This window comes from Piliocolobus tephrosceles, chromosome 8 (assembly GCF_002776525.5).
Source record: "Piliocolobus tephrosceles isolate RC106 chromosome 8, ASM277652v3, whole genome shotgun sequence".
Classification (NCBI taxonomy): Eukaryota; Metazoa; Chordata; class Mammalia; order Primates; family Cercopithecidae; genus Piliocolobus; species Piliocolobus tephrosceles.
The window spans coordinates 128,036,030-128,058,214 of NC_045441.1; the positions used below are offsets into that span (position 1 = coordinate 128,036,030).

Sequence of the window (22,185 nt, forward strand, 5' to 3'; positions counted from 1 at the left end):
AAATTCAATAGAGGGATTGCATAACATAATGGACACAGCTAAGGACTAAATTCATGACTTGGAGGACAACATTTTGTAAATCTGTAAAAACAGAGAATAAAGAGATGGAAAATATGAGGAAAAAATAAGGAACTTGGAAAGTGGATCCAGGAGCACCAAAATCTATTTTAACATCCATTTTGGAAAGAGAGAGGAAAGAATGTACAGGGAAAAAAATCAAAGAAATACAAAAACATCAGCAGTTTCCATACAATATGTACAACGCCTGTTCTTAGTAGCTATATGGAAACAACAGTATGGGTAGCCATTCCCCCACTGGATATTGAGGTCGATACCATTCCTTTCTAGGTAATTCTTGAATTTCCTGAATATGGTCATGTTTCTTCAGCTCACCATATCTGAGCTCCCTGGGTATCAGCTACTCTGCAACCCTCAAAGAGGCTCAGCCCATGCACACCATGCCGACCCTACACCACAGGAACAGATCAATCCCGACCCACATAAACTGGGTTTCCGCCACTGGAGGGAATAAGAGTTAAGCACATCTTAAACAATGTGGAACAATTCCCCCTTTAAGGGCTAAAGCCTTCCGCTCTGCATTCAGTGATATTCACCTGCACAGTGAGGTTATACGTTCCCTGGTGGTGTTTTCTCACTTCAAAGAGAGCTGTCATTAGGCCTTTCTCAATGCGCTGGGTGAAGTTGCAGAAGCCAGTATCCACACTCGGAGGCACAAACTGAAGTACTGAAAAGAAAAGCAATGAAAGTCCCACGAATGAGGTGTCTTGGTTTCTGAAGTATTAAGGAATCAAGAGAGAGAAACATAGTATCTAAATCAACTAATTCCTTCATAGCATGGGATTAAGTACTGTGATGTACTATTTCTACATATTATCTCATGGAAATGTAAAAAGCAACTTTGCAGTAAATGAAGACACTCAATGTGAAGGTGACTGGTATCATTTTTAAATGAAAAATATCTAAGATAAGAATTTGAGTATCAAAAGACACGACAGATGGAAACACTTCAAATATATATAAATTCATTGCAGATGAATTCCTGAATATTTATGGGTGAAATGACATGACAGCTGGCTTTGCTTTGAAACACTCTAGTGTCCACAAAAACGTTCATGGTGGGTTGATGAAACGAAATTGGTGATGTCGATAATTTTTTTTAAGTTTAACCATGGGTATATGTAGACTTAGTATGTTATTCTCTCTACTTTTGTAAATGTTTGAACATGTCCACAATAAAAAGTTAAATATGATATTTAGAAATGACTGTTAACAGCCGGGTGCAGTGGCTCACACCTGTAATCCCAGCACTTTGGCAGGCGGAGGCGGCCAGATCATTTGAGACCAGGAGTTCAAAACCAGCCTGGCCAACGTGGTGAAATCCCATCTCTACTAAAAATACAAAAATTAGCCAGCCGCGGTGGTGGGTGCATGTAATCCCAGCTACTTGGGAGGCTCAGGCAGCAGAATTGCTTGAGCCCAGGAGGCAAAGGTTGCAGTGAGCAGACATTGCACCACTTCACTCCAGCCTAAGCAACAGAGCAAGACTCCATCTTCAAAACAAAAAGAAATCGCTGTTAACTTCATACACATGTTTAAAGTCTTTATCTTTTAGAGGCTATATAGGCTGAAATATGTGTGGGTGAGATGATATGATGCCTGAGATTTACTTTAAAATAGTGCAAGAGGAGGGGAGGTAGATGGTAGATGGGGGTGTGGCTATAACAAGACTGGCTAGGAATGGAAAAATGGTTGAAGATACAACAAGTACATGGTTGTCTGTTAAACTATTCTATGTACTTTTGTATGTGCTTGAAATTTCCCATAATTATAAACACTTTTAAAAATTAAATAATAAGGTCGGGTGTGGTAGCTCATACCCACAATCCCAGTACTTTGGGAGGCCAAGGCAGGAAGATTGCTTGAGCCAGGAGTTCAAGACCAGTCTGGGCAACTTAGGAAGACCCCATCTCTACAAAACATAATTTTTCTTAAATTCTTTTTTTTTTTTTCTTTTTGGGATAGGGTCTCACTCTGCTGCCCAAGCTGGAGTGCAGTGGCACGATCTCGTCTCACTGCAGTCTCCACCTCCTGGATTCAAGTGATTCTCCTGCCCCAGCCACCCAGGTTGCTGGGATTACAGACATATGCCACCATGCCTGGCTAATTTTTGTATTTTTAGTAGAGATGAGGTTTCGCCATGTTGCCCAGGCTCGTCTCAAACTCCAGAGCTCAAGTGATCCACTCGCCTCAGCCTCCCAAAGTGCTGGGGTTACAGGCGTAAGCCATCGCACCTGGTCTAAATATTTTTATTTTTTATAGAGACAGGGTTGCTGCCTTGGCTGGTCTCAAACTCATGAACTCAAGCGATCCATCTGCCTCAGCCTCCCAAAGTGGTGGGACTACAGATGTGAGCCACCACACCTGGCCTAGAAAAAATTTTTAAAAAAATTAGCCAGGCATAGTGGTGTACACTTTTAGTCCTATCAGGAGGCTGAAGCAGGAGGATTGTTCGAGCTCAGGGGTTCAAGGAGACAGTGAGCTATAATCGCACCACTGCATTCCATCCTGGGTGACAGAGTGAGATCCTGTCCCTAAAAATCACCATCATAACAATAAATTCTAACAATGATTTCCAATATTTTAGAAATATAAAAAAATAAAATGAAATTCTTTTTACAAATAAAAACAACTATGCTGAGTTGTCTCACCTGTTTGAACTTGGAACCTGGACTCTGGCACAAGGAAAGAAGGTTTCACAGACAGGATTAAAGGAGTCTGGTCACGCACAAGCTTACTGTTTATAAGCACATTTATGACTGATATGGCCGTGTAAACCAAAGGACCGGATGTTACCAGAAAAGTGAAGTCAGTGAAGAGTTCGTAAACCTATGGAAATAAGAAATACAAAGACAATTCAAACTTAAAGGAGGTTGTGTTAGGTAGAAGAATAAAAAATTATAAAGAAACTAAAAAAACTAGTAGTTTCAAATGAAGGAGTAATGCATCACGGATAATTAAAATTTTATTTTAGTTACTGCTTTTACTCTCTGCCAACCTTTGCACAAAAAGCACAAAATTATGAGAGTAGCAAGAAAGAACAGTCAGAAATATGAACTGAATAATGAGTTATAGGGCAATCAAGGTGTTTGTTGTATTTAAAACACATAGAAAGGGGTACTTATCCTATTGAGCAGCACTGTCCAAAATAAATATGCAATTAAAACATTTCTAGTGGCATCTTAAAAAACACAAGAACAAGTGAAATTAATTTTAAATACATTTTACTTAATATATCTAAAATATGCCGGGCGCAGTGGCTCAAGCCTGTAATCCCAGCACTTTGGGAGGCCGAGACGGGTGGATCACGAGGTCAGGAGATCGAGACCATCCTGGCTAACACGGTGAAACCCCGTCTCTATTAAAAAATACAAAAAACTAGCCGGGCGAGGTGGTGGGCGCCTGTAGTCCCAGCTATTCAGGAGGCTGAGGCAGGAGAATAGCATAAACCCGGGAGGCAGAGCTTGCAGTGAGCTGAGATCCGGCCACTGCACTCCAGCCTGGGCGACAGAGCCAGACTCCATCTCATAAATAAATAAATAAATAAATAAATAAATAAATAAATAAAAAATAAAATATCATTTCAACATGAAGTCAATACAAAACACTATTAATGAGACATTCTACACTCCTTTTTCACTGCACTTTTGAAGTCTGGTATGTATTTTCCACCCACAGCCCATCTCGGTTTGGATGAGTCCCATTTCACTGCTGCATCGCCACGTGTGGGGCGCGGTTCTGGTTCTGGATGGCTCTGCTCTAGATGGACTGTGGCTTTCTGGGATCATTGAGAAGTGGGACCAGCATGGGATCCAGTCTAAAAGATTTGGATCTCCATCTCTATCCCACCAAATGTCCAGAAAGATGCACCTGTACTCACTCTAACATCTAATTTAAACATGAATCCAAGTCCTTTTGTGTGAATCAAGGGAAGTAAGATCATGAAGGCTGTCACCCCAGACTGCTGCCTCTGGTCTGAGAACCCTTTGTTCCAACTCTGCCAACACATCCCCTAAAGGACTAACCCTGACCTCATGTGGGATCAGGAAAGACCTCCCCAGTGCCGTGACAGTGGAGTGGAGATCCAGAGGATGAGCAGGAGTTAACCAGGAATAGACGGGGGGAAGAGAGGGAAGAGAAAAGAGTCCATGGCCATAATCACCTGCCTCTAACCTGGGGCTCTCACATCAGCCCCAGGCCCACCAGACATCACACTTCTGAGCCGCCGGGACTCACCTTCAGTTCCACTGCACGGTTGAAGTGAATCCTCAGTACTTCTTTGATTGCTGTAATGATGTACTCCTGCACAGCTCTTCTGGCCAGCACTACAAATGAAAGCAAACCACCAAATGCATTTTCATATCATTAGGAATAACAAACACATCAGACTTCTGGACCCTAGCACTGTGCCAAAACGTATTAGCTGCTCTAAAAAATCTTCTTGTAAAATAAAGGCCAGACCAAGACAGAACAGGGGTTAAGGATCTAGTTGCTGCTAACTACAGCAGTCGGGACCTAGAAGACACCAGGTCAACTCTGCATAGCATCAGCTCAACACACTAAGAAAACCCTCTCTGCCCCAGATAGGTTAGATCAGGAATCAGCAGTGATGACCCAGCCAGGGGACAAGGAGCTTCCAGTTCTCATTTTCACCTGGGCAAATTCCAGGCTGTCTCTCAGCTATGTCCCCGACAACAAAACATGAGGCTTTAAAAGCTCTCAGAAGTAACGTTTTTAAAGGCCTTAAGATGTTACTCAACAAAACCAGACGACATCTTCCTCTGTAAAATGAGGTCTCCTATCCCAATGATTCAAGGCAAAAGTGAAGAGTTTTTACCACTAATAATGGGGAAAAATGAGTTCCACAATTCCCACATATTAAAACTTTATGTAGGAAATAAAGTAATTCTCATAACCAAAGTCCAGTTCTGTTTAATTGTTCTCATATTTTAAAAGTTCCATTTAAAAATCTATACTAGTTAAGCCTGTCTCTCAGTGTTTAGTAAGCTAGTTCTTCTTTTTCCTATTTTTTTCTCTCCTCTTCCATCAACTTCCCATAATGCAGAATTAGAATACACTTGATATTATAATTGTTTCCTGATTTTAATTTTTTAAACTGGAGATAGAGAATCACCCTGTATTCTTCATTCTTTAAAAAACAAATGTTTAAGTTATATTTGACTGTTTTTTCCCAGGAATCAGTGATCTGAACTTTTTTTAAAGGTGGGCGGAGGCTTCTTTATTAGTTCATGAGACCACTGGAACAAATCCACAGCCCCCAACCACCTTGCTGAGTCACACCAGCAGCCAACTCCGCATGGCCCACATAGGCTCCAAGTGGGTTGGACTATGCCATAGATCTGAAAGGGAAAGATAAAATGAGTAGGAAGAGAGGGGGAAGAATGGAAAGAAGGAAAGATGCCTTATTTGAGAAAGGAAATGAAGAGGGAGGGAGAAATGAGGGAGAAGGGAGACAGGAAGGAAGAGGGGACAGAGAAGGAGGAGAGAGGGAGAGGATGGGGAAGGAAAGAAGGAATGAAGGGAAGGAGGGAGAGACGGAGGGAGGGAAGCAAGAGCTAAACTTGGGGGAAATAAGAGGCAGAATGGGAAGTCAGAAACAGAAAACCCCTGAAGAGAAAAGCAGGAAGAACACGTTGTAAACAGCCCCACATCACTGGCCCAAATGCCACTCTGCAAAGTCCCCACAGCCACCACCATGACCTCCACTTTCTCTAGGGAATCTGAGAAAGCTATAAAACTGCAACATCAGGATATGAGGACACCACTCTTTGGGAAAAGCGATCGTCAGCAAACAATGTCTTACAGATCTTTTCCTAACCGAATGTTTCCCAGAGCTAAGAGAAGACAGGTGACAGAGACTTCCAAGGCAGCACATGATCAGAAAGGCCCTGGGTGGAAGCGCGGCTCACGCCTCCCAGGGCACGTGCAGGCAAGTGCTTCCTCCACCATCACAGACCCTCGGCACCCAGAGTGGCTCTGCTTTATCATCACAGAGCACACATGAAGAATCCTTTCAGGGGTACGCGGAGTCACCTCAACCCCCTCGCCGCACTCTCTCCCTAACAAATAACTGAAAAGGACAGCAAGTTCCAATCTAAGCGGAAATGAGAAATGAGCCGATACCTCCTCTGGGTCAAAGGTATGACCGGGAGCAAAAGATGGCACTTATCTCTGCTAAAAGACACAATTTCACAGCACGGACACTTACACACAACTCTGGACATTTACAAAAACTGTTCAAGTGTACTTACAACGGCTGAATTTTACTCCAAAAAGCTGTTAAAAATACATGGATACCTAATACAGGCAGCAAATGTCATTAAGTGTACACCACATATGAAAGTTAAATCCAGCTATGAGGACTCCTAAAGAGGCTTTCAGTAACTCTTTAAATAAGCTGCTTACAGCTGACCACTTTGTAACAATTTTGTAAGAAGGAAGAAAAGTATCCTGAGCACCAGAAACTTCCCTCCTCCCTGGACTACTCTAATCTTGAGATTCAAGTTCATGATTTTGTTCCAACCACATTTCCAAGCATAATTACCTGCTCCTCCCATCACTACGCCTAATCTCCAGCCATGATGACTGTCTCCTCCCCCAGAAGACACTTCCTCTTCATCCCCAGATGACGACATTCTACTTTTCCTTCTGTGAGAATCTCCAATTTCACATTCTTCCAAACCAGTTCTGGTTATCCCAAATAGCCACTCTTGGAGAACTCCACAGAAACCGCTGTTACTCTATGGCTCAGTACCATCCTTCTAGTCCCTGAGCTGCTCACGGGAGGGCCATGTCTTACATATCTGTATATCTGTATATCCCTAGAAGCTTCCAGAAGCACCTCACACATACTAGATGCTCAATCATTACTTGTCACGCGGAATAACGAATGCTTCCCTTTGGCGTGTAGGGAGCAAAGGCTGACCTGACCTCATTCTCCAAAGCCATTCCCACTGGTACAACACTGCTCACTGACACGTACCTGCCATCAGGATCCTCACTCCCACCTGCTCAGAGGGATGGGGCACTGTCCCAGTGAGCAGAGGCTCCCAGCCCCACCCCACCCCCGCCCCGACCACAGGGAGGAAAAGACCCAGCGTGTTCTCCTCCTCCTCTCTCTTCCACATTCTCTGCTCCTCTCCTTTCTGGTCCACTCCACCCCACTCCTCCTCTACTTCTGCTGTTTTCATCCCCTGTGTCATTTCTGTCCTCCACTACTGCCAAAATCAAAGCAGAGGACAGGCTGCTCGTCAACACCAGGCTGTGGTTCAGCACACAGCCATGGCCCTTGAGACCACACACACTTGTCATCTCTCATGAGGAAAAATGCAGAGACCCTGACCAAGCGGGCCACCATCACAGGACGTTACCCTTGAAATGAGTCTACCTGTCAGGCACGCCCTCGGGTGGGTGCCACCTTCACGTGGCCAGAGCAGCCATGCAACTGCAAGGGAAGCTGCTGGCCGGTCTGCTAGCAACCCAGGCTGCGGTGGGGAGGAGACCAAAGGCTGAGACTGGATTCAGAGGATATTTAGTCACTCCACTTTTCTTTCCTCGGGACCCAAGGAGCATTTACAGGGAGCTATGAGAGCAAAGTGCAGTCTCCTTTCGAGGAAAAGCAAGAATAGTAAATGAGTAAGAAAGTGCAAGGGTTGCTCTTACATAGTTGTCCACCTCATTGCTTGAATTAAACAAAAAATATTTTGTTTAAACTATGTCATCCATGCACCTACTGGGTTATGGTAAGACAAAGATCCTTCCAAGGCTTGTTTAGTTCTTGTACTTGTTCTAATATTTGTTCTCCTTGCGGCTGCTGACTAATAATACACATCATCCCGCGTGCCTCTGAAGTGCTAGGCAGGGGCTGGGTGTTCTGCAGGGACTAACGCATTTACATCGGAACAACAGCCCAATGAAGCAGGTTTAACTAAGCTCCTTGTTTAACGGGTGAGGTAGCAGATGATTAGAGAGGATAAATAACCATCCTGAGAAGGCGCAGGAGGTAAGCACAGGAGTGCTACCTGGGAGTTAACTGAGCCCAGCACCTCTACTCTTAATCATGAAGCTCCAAACCTCCCAGGCAGTGCACACAAGCTCCTCAGAAAGACCGCCCACCCAGAGAGGCGGCAGGAAGCTGGGCCTTACCAGTTGTGATCAGATAGGCATCGGGGACTGTGATATCACAAACATATGGCGGCTTGGAGGTGGCCAGTGTTGGTGTGTCGACTGTTGCTTCGAGAGTGAAGGCGGTCACGGGATGCAAGGACGGCAGGGGAGGAGCAGCGCTGCTCGCTGGGGAGCTCTGACTTGCGGTGTCGCTCATCAGGGTGGAGTCGAGGGGACCAGCAGTGGCAGCACCGGAGCTGGCTGTGCTCACTTCCGCGGAGGTGTTCAGTGGCACCTCTGTGGGTGTGAGTGATGGGCCCACGACAGTCAGCTCTGTGGGCAGAGGGAAGGGGGTCGCTTCAGAAACAAATGAGGATCCTGATGGCAGGTACGTGTCAGTGATCAACACTGTACCAGTGGGAATGGCTTTGGAGAAAGAGGCCAGGACAGACACATGACCGTCGAGATCACTGATTTGGTCGTCAGGAGGTGTCAGAGTTGAGAACAAAGAAGACTCAGTTAAAATGGGCGTCGTGTGCACAGTGGTCAATGGTGACGTTGCTTGAATCCCAGCTGTCAAAATGTCAAAAGACTCAGAGCTGGGGGGCACCAGTGCGGTGACTGCGGATTCGCGGGAAATGAGTGAAGACTCAAGATAGGAGGTAGTTTCAGTGAAAGCTGAGGTAAAATGAGCTTCTGAATCCCTCAGTGAAACCACAGACGCTTCAACAAACTCGAGAGAATCAGAAGGGAAGCTTGACCACGGTGACGCCCCAGAACGGCTAGGTAGGAAAGTGACGGTGTTTAAAGGCAGCTCGGAACTTGGCTGGAGCTGCGAAAACTCAAGATTTGAGGAACTGGGAAGAGACAGCTGAGACGACTGCAGACCACTAGAGTTGAACAACATAAATGTCTCAACCAAGGTAGAAAAAGACTGAGACGTGAAGGGAGACAAGTCACTCGGCATCAGAGACAGAGACGCAGGTGCTTCCGAAGGCGAAGGGATGGAGCCGCTGAGTTCCAGCGGGGGTGTTGAGAAAAAGCTGGATGCAAAATCCAAAGCACCTCCAGGTTTATGCTCAGAAAAACTGGAAGGTTCTTGGTCAGAGAAATGTGAAGACTCCACTGAAGGAACCAGACTGAAAGGCAGAAAAACACTCGGGTCTCTGACGGCAAGCGACGGTGTGTTTTTGTTTGCTATGACAGAGAAAGATGAGTCAAGGAGAATGCTGGCAATGATGGAGAAAAATGCAGTGGTCACACGGGATGGCATCACTTGGGTTTCAGCAACAGATGAGGAGGCAGCAGCAGGATCCAGTGATGCTGGCACAGAGAGGCGGCCGTGGGCAGGGGGAGCCTGTGTGGTTGTAATGATACTCATATCCACCTCAGCAGAAATGCCAACACTTGTCTCTGAGATTTCCATGAATCTAGAAGAAAGTGGGACCATAGGTCTGGAGGGGAAAAGTGTATTAAATACTTGAGGATCTTCCTCAAATTCAGAGAAGTCTGCTACGACGCTACTCATTAGAGAGATGCTGCTTTCTTCCAGCACGGTCATGGACAGAGTCTCGGCACCATCCCCTGATCCCACGTCTTTCTCCATGAGGCTCGTGGCCAGAACTTGCTGAGGTGAAGGCACAGTGCAGGCCGCGCACCAAGTGTATGGTCTGAATGAGGACACTGGGCTCAGGATATGAGTGTTGTCCACAGGACCGGGGAGGGCTGAATTGCTAAGCAATTCTGATGTTTTGCTGGAGTCGCTAGGGAGAAAGGGGTTAGATGAAACATCAGTTGGTGGAGCAGAGAAGGACGCAAATGCAACAGGAGTTGAAAGCAATGCAGAATGTGTCCTGCTGAATTCAAGGGCTGCGTGCGAGGCAGTCACAGTAGGGTATGTTCTTGGAGAGATGGTTTCTTCTAGGCTTTGACTCAACATGGTGGTCACATCAGGGTATCTGTCTGCACTTGTGGCCCAAACCTCCTCTGGAGGTTGTGAGACCTCCCCCAAGGAGGGAAAAGGTATAGTAATGCCATCACCTAACGGCTGCGGCATTAGAGACCAGGAGCTAAAAAAAAGGGTGGTTTGCACACCCTCTGTTAGGGAAGCCACAGTCTCTGGCAGAGTCCTGCTTGATAAATGACTGTAAGCATCAGTAGGATAAAGCACCAAATTCCTGCCAGGAGTTGGAACGATGCCCTCAGAGGTGCGAAAAGCTGACCGAAAGGTGTGGAAAAGACTGGCGGACTCAGCATATGCCGCTGGTTGTTGCGTTGTGTTCTGCCAGCCCAATGTCACTTCTTCATCTTGTAAAGAAACCACGGGTAATGATGGAGTCAGCATAGGTTCTAACGCTTCCCCGGGCAGCCCCGGTGGGCTGACTGTGATATACTGTATTGGAGAAACCATCCGTGGAGTGGTCCAGTGAGTATCCGGCAGAAAGTTATCCATCTCATCGTCATCAACAGCCACCTCATTACTCGTCACTGACACGTAAGTTGCCACAAAGATGCTGTGATCTGCTGTACTTTCAGTCTGTTTTCCTTGGCTAAAAAAGACTGTATCAAAAGCAGCGGCAGATGGCAGGGCTGTGACATGGAGAGGACTGCTGTACTGGGACCCAGGAGCAGTTTCTGTTAAGGCCACTTGTGCAGCGCTGTGCCCAGTGCTTTTCTTCAGCACGAACTCCATGGAGTATAAAGAAAGGTTGTGCTGTTCCGGAGAGAGCTCATCTATCAAGAAAATCAGAGCTGGGTTAGTGCAATGCATTGGAAGTCATACAGCTAACGTTTTGTTTCAGGCATGAGAATTTACTCATTCAACAAACATCCATTCACTGTAAATATCCATGAATCACCATCAGAAGTTAAACAGCTAGTTGGAAACCAGAAATTGACAGAATTACCATCAGGACAATATCTGCAAATATTCCCAAACTTGGGCACTGTTTTTACCTAAGCTGTGTGTGTGGGGGTGGGGGGCACATTTACATAGTTTTTCCCACAGAACCATAGGATACTGGAAACAGAGGAGGCTGTTTAGTCCATTTTCTCTCACTTATGACATGAGGAAAGAGAGGTTTCCAGAAGGTAAATAATCAATTGTAAGACCACCCAGAGTGGAGCTGGAATCTGAATATAAGGCTTCCTTGACTCCAAAGCCTGTGTGTTTTCTCTTCGGTGATAGGAGCAGGCTGCTATGAGAAATGAACACAACAACTCATTGCATCTCTCACTACCAAAGTAAGAGAGTTCCCCAGTTCCTCAGCTGTGCTCCCCAACACAGTTGCTGAGGCTTCCACATGAAGGCCCCAGGCTTCCTGAAGGCTCAGCTTTTGCCATTTCCTGCCCCACCCTCAGGCCTTCCCAGCTATGCTCTGGCACCTGCAGTGCCCCAAACGCAAACACTCCCTGGCCTCCACGGCTGTGTACATTCTCACCCCCGCCTGGAATGTCCTTCCCCGGCTCTCCATATGGATGGATGATGCAGCACAGATATGAGTTTCTGGCCCTTCAGATGCAGCACAGATATGAGTTTCATCCTCGATGCTCTGAAGCTAGACTGGCGCCTCTCCCTAGGCTTCTCCCTGCCTTTATCATGCCCACTGAAATGAACTATCTGCTCACTAGATTCTGGGCTTCCTAAGGACAGGCATTGTTTACCTGTCTCCCCAGTGCCTAGCACAGTAAGTGATCTACAGCAGGAGCTCAATTGACATCAGTTGGATGGATGGATGGATGGATGGAATCCAAGGATACCAAGTTCTGACAAGTGCCAACATTATCCCATCATCCATTCAAACTTTTGTATTCCTTAACTTGTGACTGCTGTCATTATCATTTAGTAAGTTGAGGCCTCTTCACCGGTAATTCAGGTATGACGTAGCCTAGAGAAACAGGACAAGTGACAGCCCAGCCACTAATGAAAGTCCAGGGCCCAGGGACTGTCCTCTGCAGCCCAGGCTGGGGACTGAGCAACTATCAAAATCCATAACAACACCTCATTTCTCTAATCCCAACAGTTTATCAGAACATACCTTTGTGAAATGGCATAAGGATAGTCTTGAATTCACTCTATTATTTTTAAGTAAGTCATTTCTATTCTATTTATAGCAACATGGCAGACTACAGATCTTGAAACTCTCTACTTCAGAACATTTAAGATTGCTTAACAAATGTTTAAAAACCATCTTCTAAGTGACTGGATGGCCTGCAAGACAGTAAGGGGAATGTGCTGAATGCAGGAATAAAACAGGAGCTGCACGAGGGCAGTGACTGAGGACCCAAGGCAGGTACTGGACCAGCTGGCCGGCTGTTCAGGCCACAAGGGGACTGAGAGACAAGTGTCACCCTAGACAAAGAAAGAACCCAATTGAAGACCATTTTCCAAAACTGGTGACCCAGGAAGTATCATAATCTCGGAGAAAGAGTGAGTTAGGAAGACAAATATCTACTTTTCAGAAGACAGCAAAAATAGTATCAGCTTCCAACAGTGTCTGACTTGAGAACACCTTGGACTGACTTTCCCTTTTCCCTGTTGAACTCTCCTCCGTCTCTCACTTCTGTTCCTCAGGATCTTGTCCTAGAATAAAATATGCACACAAACCCATGTCTCAGACTTTGCTTTCTGGGGGAAAACCCAGGTTAAGACATTGCTATGACTTACGTATTATGTGCTCCCAATATTCCTATGTTGAAATCCCAGGATCTCACAATATGACCATATTGGGAAACAGGGTCAGTGGAGATGTAATTGGCTGAGATGCGGTCATACTGAAGTAGGGTGGGTCCCTCATCTAATATACTGGTGACTGTATAAAAGGCAGAAATGTGGGCCAGGCACAGTGGCTCACGCCTGTAATCCCAGCACTTTGGGAGGCCGAGGAGGACAGATCATGAGGTCAGGAGTTCGAGTCCAGCCTGACCAACATGGCAAAACCCCATCTCCACTAAAAATACAAAAATTAGCCAGGTGTGATGGCACACACCTGTCATCCCAGCTGCTCAGGAGGCTGAGGCAGGAGAATCACTTGAACCCAAGAGGCAGAGGGTTCAGTGAGCCGAGATCACGCCACTGCACTCAAGCCTGGGAGACAGAGAGAAACTCCATCAAAAAAAAAAAAAAAAAAAAAAAAGGGCAGGAACTGGACACAGACATACACGGAAGGAGAACACCATGTGACGATGAAGGCAGAGATCATGACGATGCACCTACAAGTCAAAGAACATTAAAGACTGACAGCAAATCACCAGCAGCTAGGGGAGAGCCCTGCAGCAGATTCTCCCTCACAGGCTTCAGAAGGAAGCCACACCTTGAACTTGGACTTCTAGCCTCCAGAACGGTGAGAAAATACATTTTTGCTGTTTAAGCCAAACAAGGGAAAAGTATATGTCTCAACTCTGACTTTGTATAGCTATTGTATGAAACATCGTCCCGAGTGTGGAACCTATACTACTTGTATGGTCCTAACAACTGTATGCTTAGAGTCATAACTTAAAGTGGACCAGGTCTCTAGCACCTGTCAGAAACTAACATAAATCACACCCAGAAGAACACACTCACAGCCTGAAATCAAAGTCTTCCTGCAGCTAGAGTTGCAGAGCACAGAATTAAAAATTATAAAATACATAGGAAAGCAAAGTACCATGAACAAAAGTCAAAAGAAATCCCATGAAAAAAGTATTTTTTAGAAAGGCCAACTAAACTGAATCAGATCTATAAAGACTTTGGATATCAGAATTATGAGACCCATTTTTTAAAGTTATATTTAATTCATTTAAAATAATAAAGACTGAAAACATGAGTAATGAGCAAGACACTGTATCAGTTGGCCAGAAATACTTTCAAAACATTTATAAATAAAAATTTTATAATAAAAAATTTTAAACTCAATATACATGTAAAACAGCAATTTAGACAGAGCTGAAGCAAAATTTAGTGAACTGGCAGATAGGTCTGAAGAAATTACTCAGAAAAGGGCACAGGGAAATAAAAAATGTGAAATACTAATAAAAGAAGTTAAGAGACATAGAAGACAGAATAAGACAGTCCAACACACATTTGATCAAAGTTTTTGGAAAAAAAATGAAAGGGAATAGGGTAGATACAATATTCAAAAACACAGTGCTAAGAATTTGCCAAAATTGATAAGAGAAACGAACCATTCAATTCACAAAGACCAAAAAATCCCAAGGAGGGTGAATTAAAAAAAAAAATCCAAACCTATACACGTGATGATACCACAGACCACAGACAAATTGTAAAAGCAGTCAGAGAAAAAGGAAACAGCAACCAAACAAGCAAAAAATAACTGCCTGACAGAATTAGAAGCCAGATGACAATGAAACAAAATCCTCAAGTGCTAAGAGAAACTCTCTGACATCTCAGAGGTGAATAACCAGGAAAACTCTCTATCAAGACATTTTCAGCTTAACAGTGGTTATACTAACAGAAGACCCTCAGTAAAGGAGCTGCTAAATAAGGATATCTTTCAAAAAGAAGGGTTATTAACTCAGCAGGAAGATCTGAGAATACAGAATAAATGATAAAACATATGGCCAGACGTGGTGGCTCACACCTGTAATCCCAGCACTTTGGGAGGCCAAGGCAGGAGGATCACCTAAGGTCAGGAGTTCGAGACCAGCCTGGCCAACATGGTGAAACCCCATCTCTACTAAAAATGAAAAATTAGCTGGGTGTGGTGACACACACCTGTAGTCCCAGCTACTCGAGAGGCTGAGGCAGGAGAATCGCGTGAACTCGGGAGGTGGAGACTGCAGTGAGCTGAGATCATGCCATTGCACTTCAGCCTGGGCAACAGAGCAAGACTCCATCTCAAAAAGAAAAAAAAAAAGATAAATATATGGTTAAATCTAAACAAATACTGATGGTATAAATGAACAGTAATACTCCTATGTAATTTGTGAGTTTACCAAAGACATATTATATGGAATTAAAAGTTATGCATAGAAGCTATCAGAGGGACAGCCAGAGGTATTGTTGACTCACTAGCAGAGATGGAGATCAAAAGTTAAGACAAAATTCTGTGAATAGATTTTTGTTTCTATATACCAAAATTTGTAAATAATATTTAGTGCCATAGATAAAGTATTTCTAGCTGGTTCTCCTAGCATCTGAAAGTCAGCAACTTAAACCATATATAAAATGCTTAAAGGGTCATATTCCTTTCTACATCATATGCATTTTTTAAATGAATAAATAATACAAGAGGGATTTTTTTAATCGGTATTTTAAGTTGTTTCATAGCAATATTATACAGCATTTGTTGTCTTCCATACAACCTGGCTGTAAGATTCCTTGCCTAAGTGATTGTGTTACTTACCTGTCACGTCCCAAGCACAGGTAAAAGAAAACACGATACTTATTATGACCACAGTAAAATAGCAGCTGTTGTTTTTTTTTCTTTTCTTTTCTTTTTTTTTTTTTTTTTTTTTTGATGTTCTTTTCTACAATAAAGGCTTACAAGTTATAAATATAAGAAGAAATAAAATCACGGTTCTGTCAAATTGTGTATCATATAAATCTGAACATTTTCCTAAGGATAAATCATTTTATGTGTCTGTTTTAAAACTGCTATGATATAATTCGGTTTGAAATATTAGATCTGAACAAGGAGCAAGTTCCCTTTTAAAACAAATCACAAATGCATTTGGAAGTGAACCGGAAGACTGCAAGAGATAAAATAACCAGGAAGAGCAACGTTTAGTGGCTAATTTACGAACCTGGGGTATCTGATGCAAGCTAGAATTAAATCAACGCTGCCTTCTAAGGACAGGAAATGGGGAGGGCAAAGTGGCCAAAGGGACAAAAAAATTCTCCTGACCAGAACATGACGGCAAGAAAAACTTCATATTAAGAAATGGAAAGCGTGCATGCTTTTTTTTTCTCTCTCTTTCTCTCTGCCAAGCCCCAGGAGGGACAAAGCAGCTGCAATGCCAAAGGGAATCACTTCTGCAGTTAACTCAGGAGGAGGCTAGGAAACCCAGGCGAGTCCTCTCACAGCATAAAAGGCCTCAGGGACTCTAATTTCAAGCCCTGGAGATCAATTTTCAAGCTCTAAACAGTAGGCTCACAAAAGAGGGAAAGGTTCTCTCTTGGATGACAGAGAAAGGAAAGGGGTTGGGATGAGACGGGTGCTTCTCAGACTGTGACACCCTTCTGAATGACGCCGGACCTCGGACTCCCGCACTGCTCCCGGCTGACCCAGGTCTGCCACCCACTCCAAGTAGCCAGTACTGACGCCTTTTCTCCATCTAGGCAGCAAACCAGGGAGCCTACCAGGCACCTGCACCTCGCCCTGGCCAGGTTCTGGCCATGCTGGACGTCACAGCAGGAAACTGTCCTGTGCTCTCACCGCCAGGCCACACCGACTCCATGATTACACAGTAGTGAGGAAGAGGCCCAGCTGTCTCCAAAACTTGTCTGTCTCAGACGCTCACAAGCAAGACGAAGTGGTACCCTGACATTTTTTTTTAAGTCATGTTTTTCTATCTGGAAATCTTCCTGAACCATAGTAGTCAATCATGGAATCATGTACTTTTCAAGCTTAATAGATCCTTTAGGACCTAGGCCAATCCCTCACGGTGCAAAGAAGGCTCAAAATAGCACCGCACAGGGTCAGCACAGAAAGAGGCAGGTTCCTGCCTTCGCAGGGGCTGAAGGCTCTTCATACCACACCGTGTTTTGTCAAATCAAGCCAGCAAATTAAAGTCGTTGGTGAGGAAATTTAGTTAAAAAACATGCTAAATGGCCAGGTACTAGTAGCTCACCCCTATAATCCAAGCACCTTGGTAGGCCAAGGCAGGAGGCGAGTGAATGGCTTGAGCTCTGAAGTTCACCAGCCTGGGCAACATAGCGAAACCCCGACTCTACAAAAAAATCAAAAATTAGCCGAGCATGGTGGCAACCACCTGTGATTCCAGCTGCTTGAGAGGCTGAGGTGGGAGGATCACTTGAGCCCAGGAGGTGGAGGTTGCAGTGAGCTGAGACTGTGCCACTGTCTCCAGCCTGGGCAACAGAGCCAGACCCTGTCAAAAAAAAAAAAAAGACTAAACTATCTTAGAGTACAATTGAGTTGAAAGCACTTGCTAAATTCTGTTACTAAAACTTATGGGCAGGCACATGTTATGGACTCTGAGGCCCCACAGTCCACCTGGGGACAGTCACAGCTGCAGGCACAGACGCTGGGAAAACACCTCCTCCTCCGAGAACTGGCCTGGGAGGCCCAAGGGACAGCAGTGTCAAGCGTCGCTAAAGAGCTTTCATCCAGACAGAAACATTATTTTTGCTTCCTTGCTAAATTGTGGAGTTTCTAAAACACGATGAGTCATCTCAACTCTCTGTGGATATGAAATCTGCTACAAAACAAGGGCTCCTGGCCCCAGGATTTCCAAGAGTTTACAAACAAAAGCAGTTGATTATTTAACCACTCCCCAACTTCACAAATCTCCAGCAACTTTTTTCTTTTTTCTTTTTTGTTGAGACAGGTTTTGTTGTGTCACCCAAGCTGGAGTGTAGTGGTGCAATCTCGGCTCACTGCAACCTATGCCTCTTGGGTTCAAGCGATTTGCGCCTCAGCCTCCAGAGTAGCTGGGATTCCAGGCACCCACCAACATGCCCAGCTACTTTTTGTATTTTTAGTAGAGATGGAGTTTCACCATGTTGGCCAGACTGGCCTGAAACTCCCAACCTCAAGTGATCCGTCTGTCTCCGTCTCCCAAAGTGCTGGGATTACAGGCGTGAGCCACCGCACCTGGCCAACTTCTTATTCTTCTTCTAGTTCTCAGGTTGTCCTAGGCAGATTTTTAGTGCTGTTACAAAAACCACCCTTTCTCCTTCCCCACATTCCATTTACCTTCCTGGTTTAGAAAAAAGTGTCTTTCCCTTGTTTCTCCAACACAAAATGTATACCAGTATCTTCTATCAAGTTACTTCTCTAACTGGTACTGGTTTTATCATCAATATTAAGTAGATAATACTGTTTATAAATTTTTATACATATATAAGTTACGTAAATAATACAGATAACACCTGAGTACCCATCACCCAGTTTAAGAAAGTACTACCCTTACCAGCTGGAGTACAGTGGTACAATCATAGCTCACTGCACTCTTGAACTCCTGGGCTCAGGCAATCCCCCACAGCTCAGCCTCCCAAACAGCTGGGACCATAGGCTTGTGCCACTATGCCCAGCTAATTAATTTTATCTTTCTTTTGGAGAGATAAGGTCTCACTATATTGCCCAGGCTAGTCTCAAACTCCTGGCCTCAAGCAATCCTCCTGCCTCGGCCTCCCAAAGTGAGCCACCGCACCCAGCTATGAAATGTATTTCTTACATAGTAGGACTTGAAAGTCAAAATTACTCTTGATCCATGGGTTGCAGAATGGATGTGTGTTAACAGGCATGAAAGCAACTTTAATCTCCTTGTCCATCTCATAAGAGTTCTTGGGTGACTAGGTCCACTGTCAATGAGCAGTAATAGTTTGAAAGGAATCTTTTGTTCTGAGTGGTAGGTCTCAACAGCGGCCTTAAGTTAGTCAGTAAATCATGCTTTACACAGATGTGCTGTCATCTGGGCTGTGTTGTTTCACTTACAGAGTGCCAGCAGAGCTGACTCAGGACCCCGTGTTTTTCAGAAAGGTCAGTGAGCACTGGCTTCAGCATCATTGGCGCCTAACAAGACAGTCAGCTGTCCTTTGGAGCTCTGAAGCCGAGCATTGACTTCTGTAGCTGTGAAAGTCCTAGATGGCATCTTCTCCCGCTAGAAGGCTGCTTCATCTACACTGAAAATCTGTTGTTTGGTCTAACTGCCTTCACCATGATCTCACCTAAATCCTCTGGATAATTTGCTGTTATACCTTGTACTTCTATATATGGAGATAGCTTCTTTCCTTAAATCTCATGAACCAACCTCTGCTAGCTTCAAACTTTTCTTCTGCAGCTTCCTTACCTTTCTCAGTCTTTAGAGGATCAGAGTTAACACCTTGCTCTGGATTAGGCTTTGGCTTACAGGAGTGTTGTGGCTGATTTAATCTATCCAGACCATTCAAGCTCTCTCCATATCAGCAACAAGGCTGTTTTGCTTTCTTATTATTCATGTGTTCGTTACGATACTACTTTTAATTTCCTTCAAGAACTTTTCCTTCGCATTCACAACTTGGCAATCTATTTGTTGCAAGAGGTCAGCTTTCAGGCTCCCTTGGCTTTTGACGTGTCTTCCTCACTTGATCATTTCTAGCTTTTCACTGAAAGTGAGAGACAAGTAACTCTTCCTTTCACTTGAGCACCTAGAGACCACTGCAGGGTTATAAACGACTAATTTCAAAATTCTGTGTCTCAGGAGACAGCGAGCTCTCAGGAGAAGGAGAGAGACATGAGAACGACTAGTGAGTGGAGCAGTTAGGACACACACATGTATTAAGTTTGCCTTCGTATATGGGCAGAGTTTGCGGCACCCCAGGACAAATCACAATAGTGACATCAAAGATGACTGATCACAGATCACCATAACAGATATAATAATAATGAAAACGTCAGAAATGTGAGAATTACCAAATTGTGACAGAGACATAAAGTGTCGATAGACTTACCTGAAGAGGGCTGCCACGAGCCTGCCATCTGTAAAAAGCGCAGTATCTGCAAAGTGCAATAAAATGGGGCAGGGGTACACCTGTGTTTCGGATCCTCGTATCTTAGGTCAGTTATAACTCTTCCATTTCATGGTTTGCTGTTTAGTTTTTTTTAATGGCGTCTTTGATGAACAAAAGGTCTCAATTTTGGCTGGGCGTGGTGGCTCACGCCTGTAATCCCAGCACTTTGGGAGGCTGAGGTGGGTGGATCACCTGAGGTCAGGGGTTCAAGACCAGCCCGGCCAACATGGCAAAAACACATCTCTATTAAAAATACAAAAACTAGCCAGGCATGGTGGCGGGTGCCTGTAATCCAGCTACTCGGGAGGCTGAGGCAGGAGAATCTCTTGAACCCAGGAGGCAGAGGTTGCAGTGAGCCGAGACTGCGCCACTGCACTCCAGAATGGGTGACAGAGCAACAGTCCTATCTCAAAAAAAAAAAAAAAAAAAAAAAAAAGAAGGTCTCAATTTTAATATGGTCAAATTTATCAGTCTTTCGGTATTGTTTGAGATTCACCTGTATATACTTTAAGATGGAAGGTTTAAGAAATCATTCCCGTCACTAAAAGGCATTATGTTACTCTTCTATGTTGTCTTCTAACAGTTTTAAGGTTTTGTTTTTCACATTTAAGACCATGTGTTCCTGCAGGTGTGTGGGTGGGGGAGGCGTGAGGGGTGTGTGTGTGTGCAGGAGACATGAAGGCAGACAAGAGTGTCCTCACCCACTGTTACTCACGGTGTGGTCCCCAAGCTTTGTGTTATGGGTCTGCAATGCGACAAGGTTCTTGAACCAGTATGGAAATCAACATACTGCCTTTTCAGAGACTAGGCCATGCTCAAATTAAAAATTAAAATTATAAAAACTAGACAGCATGCTATATGAACAGTCAATTCACACTCTCATGTAAGTTCTTTACTTTGTCTTAACTGGAAAACAAGAGTTTGCAGAGTGGCACATTCTGAGGTACTATGTGGGCAAGGGATGTGGGATCTGCCCACGGTCCCGGAGTGGGAGGCAGAGGGGCAGAACTAGGAACGCAGCCGACTGGAGAACACAGAGAAGACCAGCATGTCTGGAGAGGAACAGAAAAAAAAGTTCTTAAACTCCAAGGTAGAGTCAGAGAAAGGCAGGAGACCATACCATGCAAAGCTTGGAAGGCACAATGCTGAGGACACTCAGCAAATGCAGTGGGAAGCCAGTGAAGAAGCTATTTAAAAGCATGGGAATGACACGATCTGAAAAATGGTTTTCAAAAATTCCTCTTGCTGCTGTGTGCAGAACAGGCTACTGGGGGCAAGAGGAGATGTAGAGAGATCAGTTATGTGGTCACTGGAGTTGAACTTAAGATGACAGCGGCTCAGAGTGGTATATTTAGCACTTTGCTTCTCAGACTGTGGAAGGCGGACCTTCAGCATCACCCGGGAGTGTTTTGGAAATGCAGCATCTCAAGCCCACTCAAGACCCTACGGAATCAGAAACTGCTTTTACCATGACCCCCAGGTAATTCATGCACCCATTCAAGTTTGAGAAGCACCAGCCTGGGATTTATTTGAGGGAAATTCACATGGTTATATCAAGCATGCAGATGAATATCCAAGCCTGAGATAAACCTGCAAACGTGAAGAGGAGAAGCCAGGGAGACGGGAAAACCAGGAACAGGAGGTGACAAGAAAACAGAAAATCGGCTGGTACAGGGAAGGGTCACTGTGCTGAATGACCCCGAGAGATCAAGCACGTGCAGGCTGGAGAGGCCCTCCTGGTGTGCACGTTTCTCGTGGTGGCAGAAGCCAGGCTGACTAGAGAAGGGCAGTGGAGGAAACGGGAGCTCCACGCAGTCAACTTCACCAGCAGCTTCACTGCGTGAGATAGGGAAGGGAGGAGGGACCTGGAGGGTCTGGGGAAGTTGCTTGGTTCTGAGATGAGAGAGAAGAATCACCGAGGAGCCGGTTAAAGATGCAAGTTTCTAAAAAGGCGAAGCAGCTAATGCAAAATGTTTCCTCTAATCATGAGGAAGCATCAGATAAACCCAGGACCAGGGATGTTCTATAAAAGACCTGACTTTCAAAAATGCCAAGGTCATAAAAGGCAAGAAAAGACTGAGGAACTGAGCAGACTGAGGAGCTGTGATAACTAAATGTGATGTGCAAGTCTGGACTGGACTCCAGAACAGAAGTGGAAGAATTGGTGAAGCCCTGTAAAGTCTGTAGTTTCATTCGTGGCACTGAACAAATGCAAACTTCCTAACTGTGGTAACTCCATTACCATCATGTAAGATATTATTACTAGGGGAAGCTGAATGAAGGGTATATGGGAACCCTGTGCATTCATT

General features: G+C 44.7%; 1 protein-coding gene across 2 annotated transcripts in view; it reads right to left on the reverse strand.

Moving 5' to 3' along the window:
* The window catches only part of KIAA1549 (KIAA1549 ortholog), a 142,215-nt gene that overhangs the window by 74,155 nt on the left and 45,875 nt on the right, over positions 1–22,185 (reverse strand). For both annotated transcript variants that reach the window (XM_023190053.2, XM_023190052.2), the window contains exons 2-5: positions 8,245–10,938; positions 4,315–4,403; positions 2,730–2,907; positions 615–745 (exon numbers count right to left, since the gene is read on the reverse strand). In XM_023190053.2, coding sequence (XP_023045821.2) covers positions 615–745; positions 2,730–2,907; positions 4,315–4,403; positions 8,245–10,938 — 3,092 coding nt within the window. The remainder of the gene's footprint in view (positions 1–614; positions 746–2,729; positions 2,908–4,314; positions 4,404–8,244; positions 10,939–22,185) is intronic.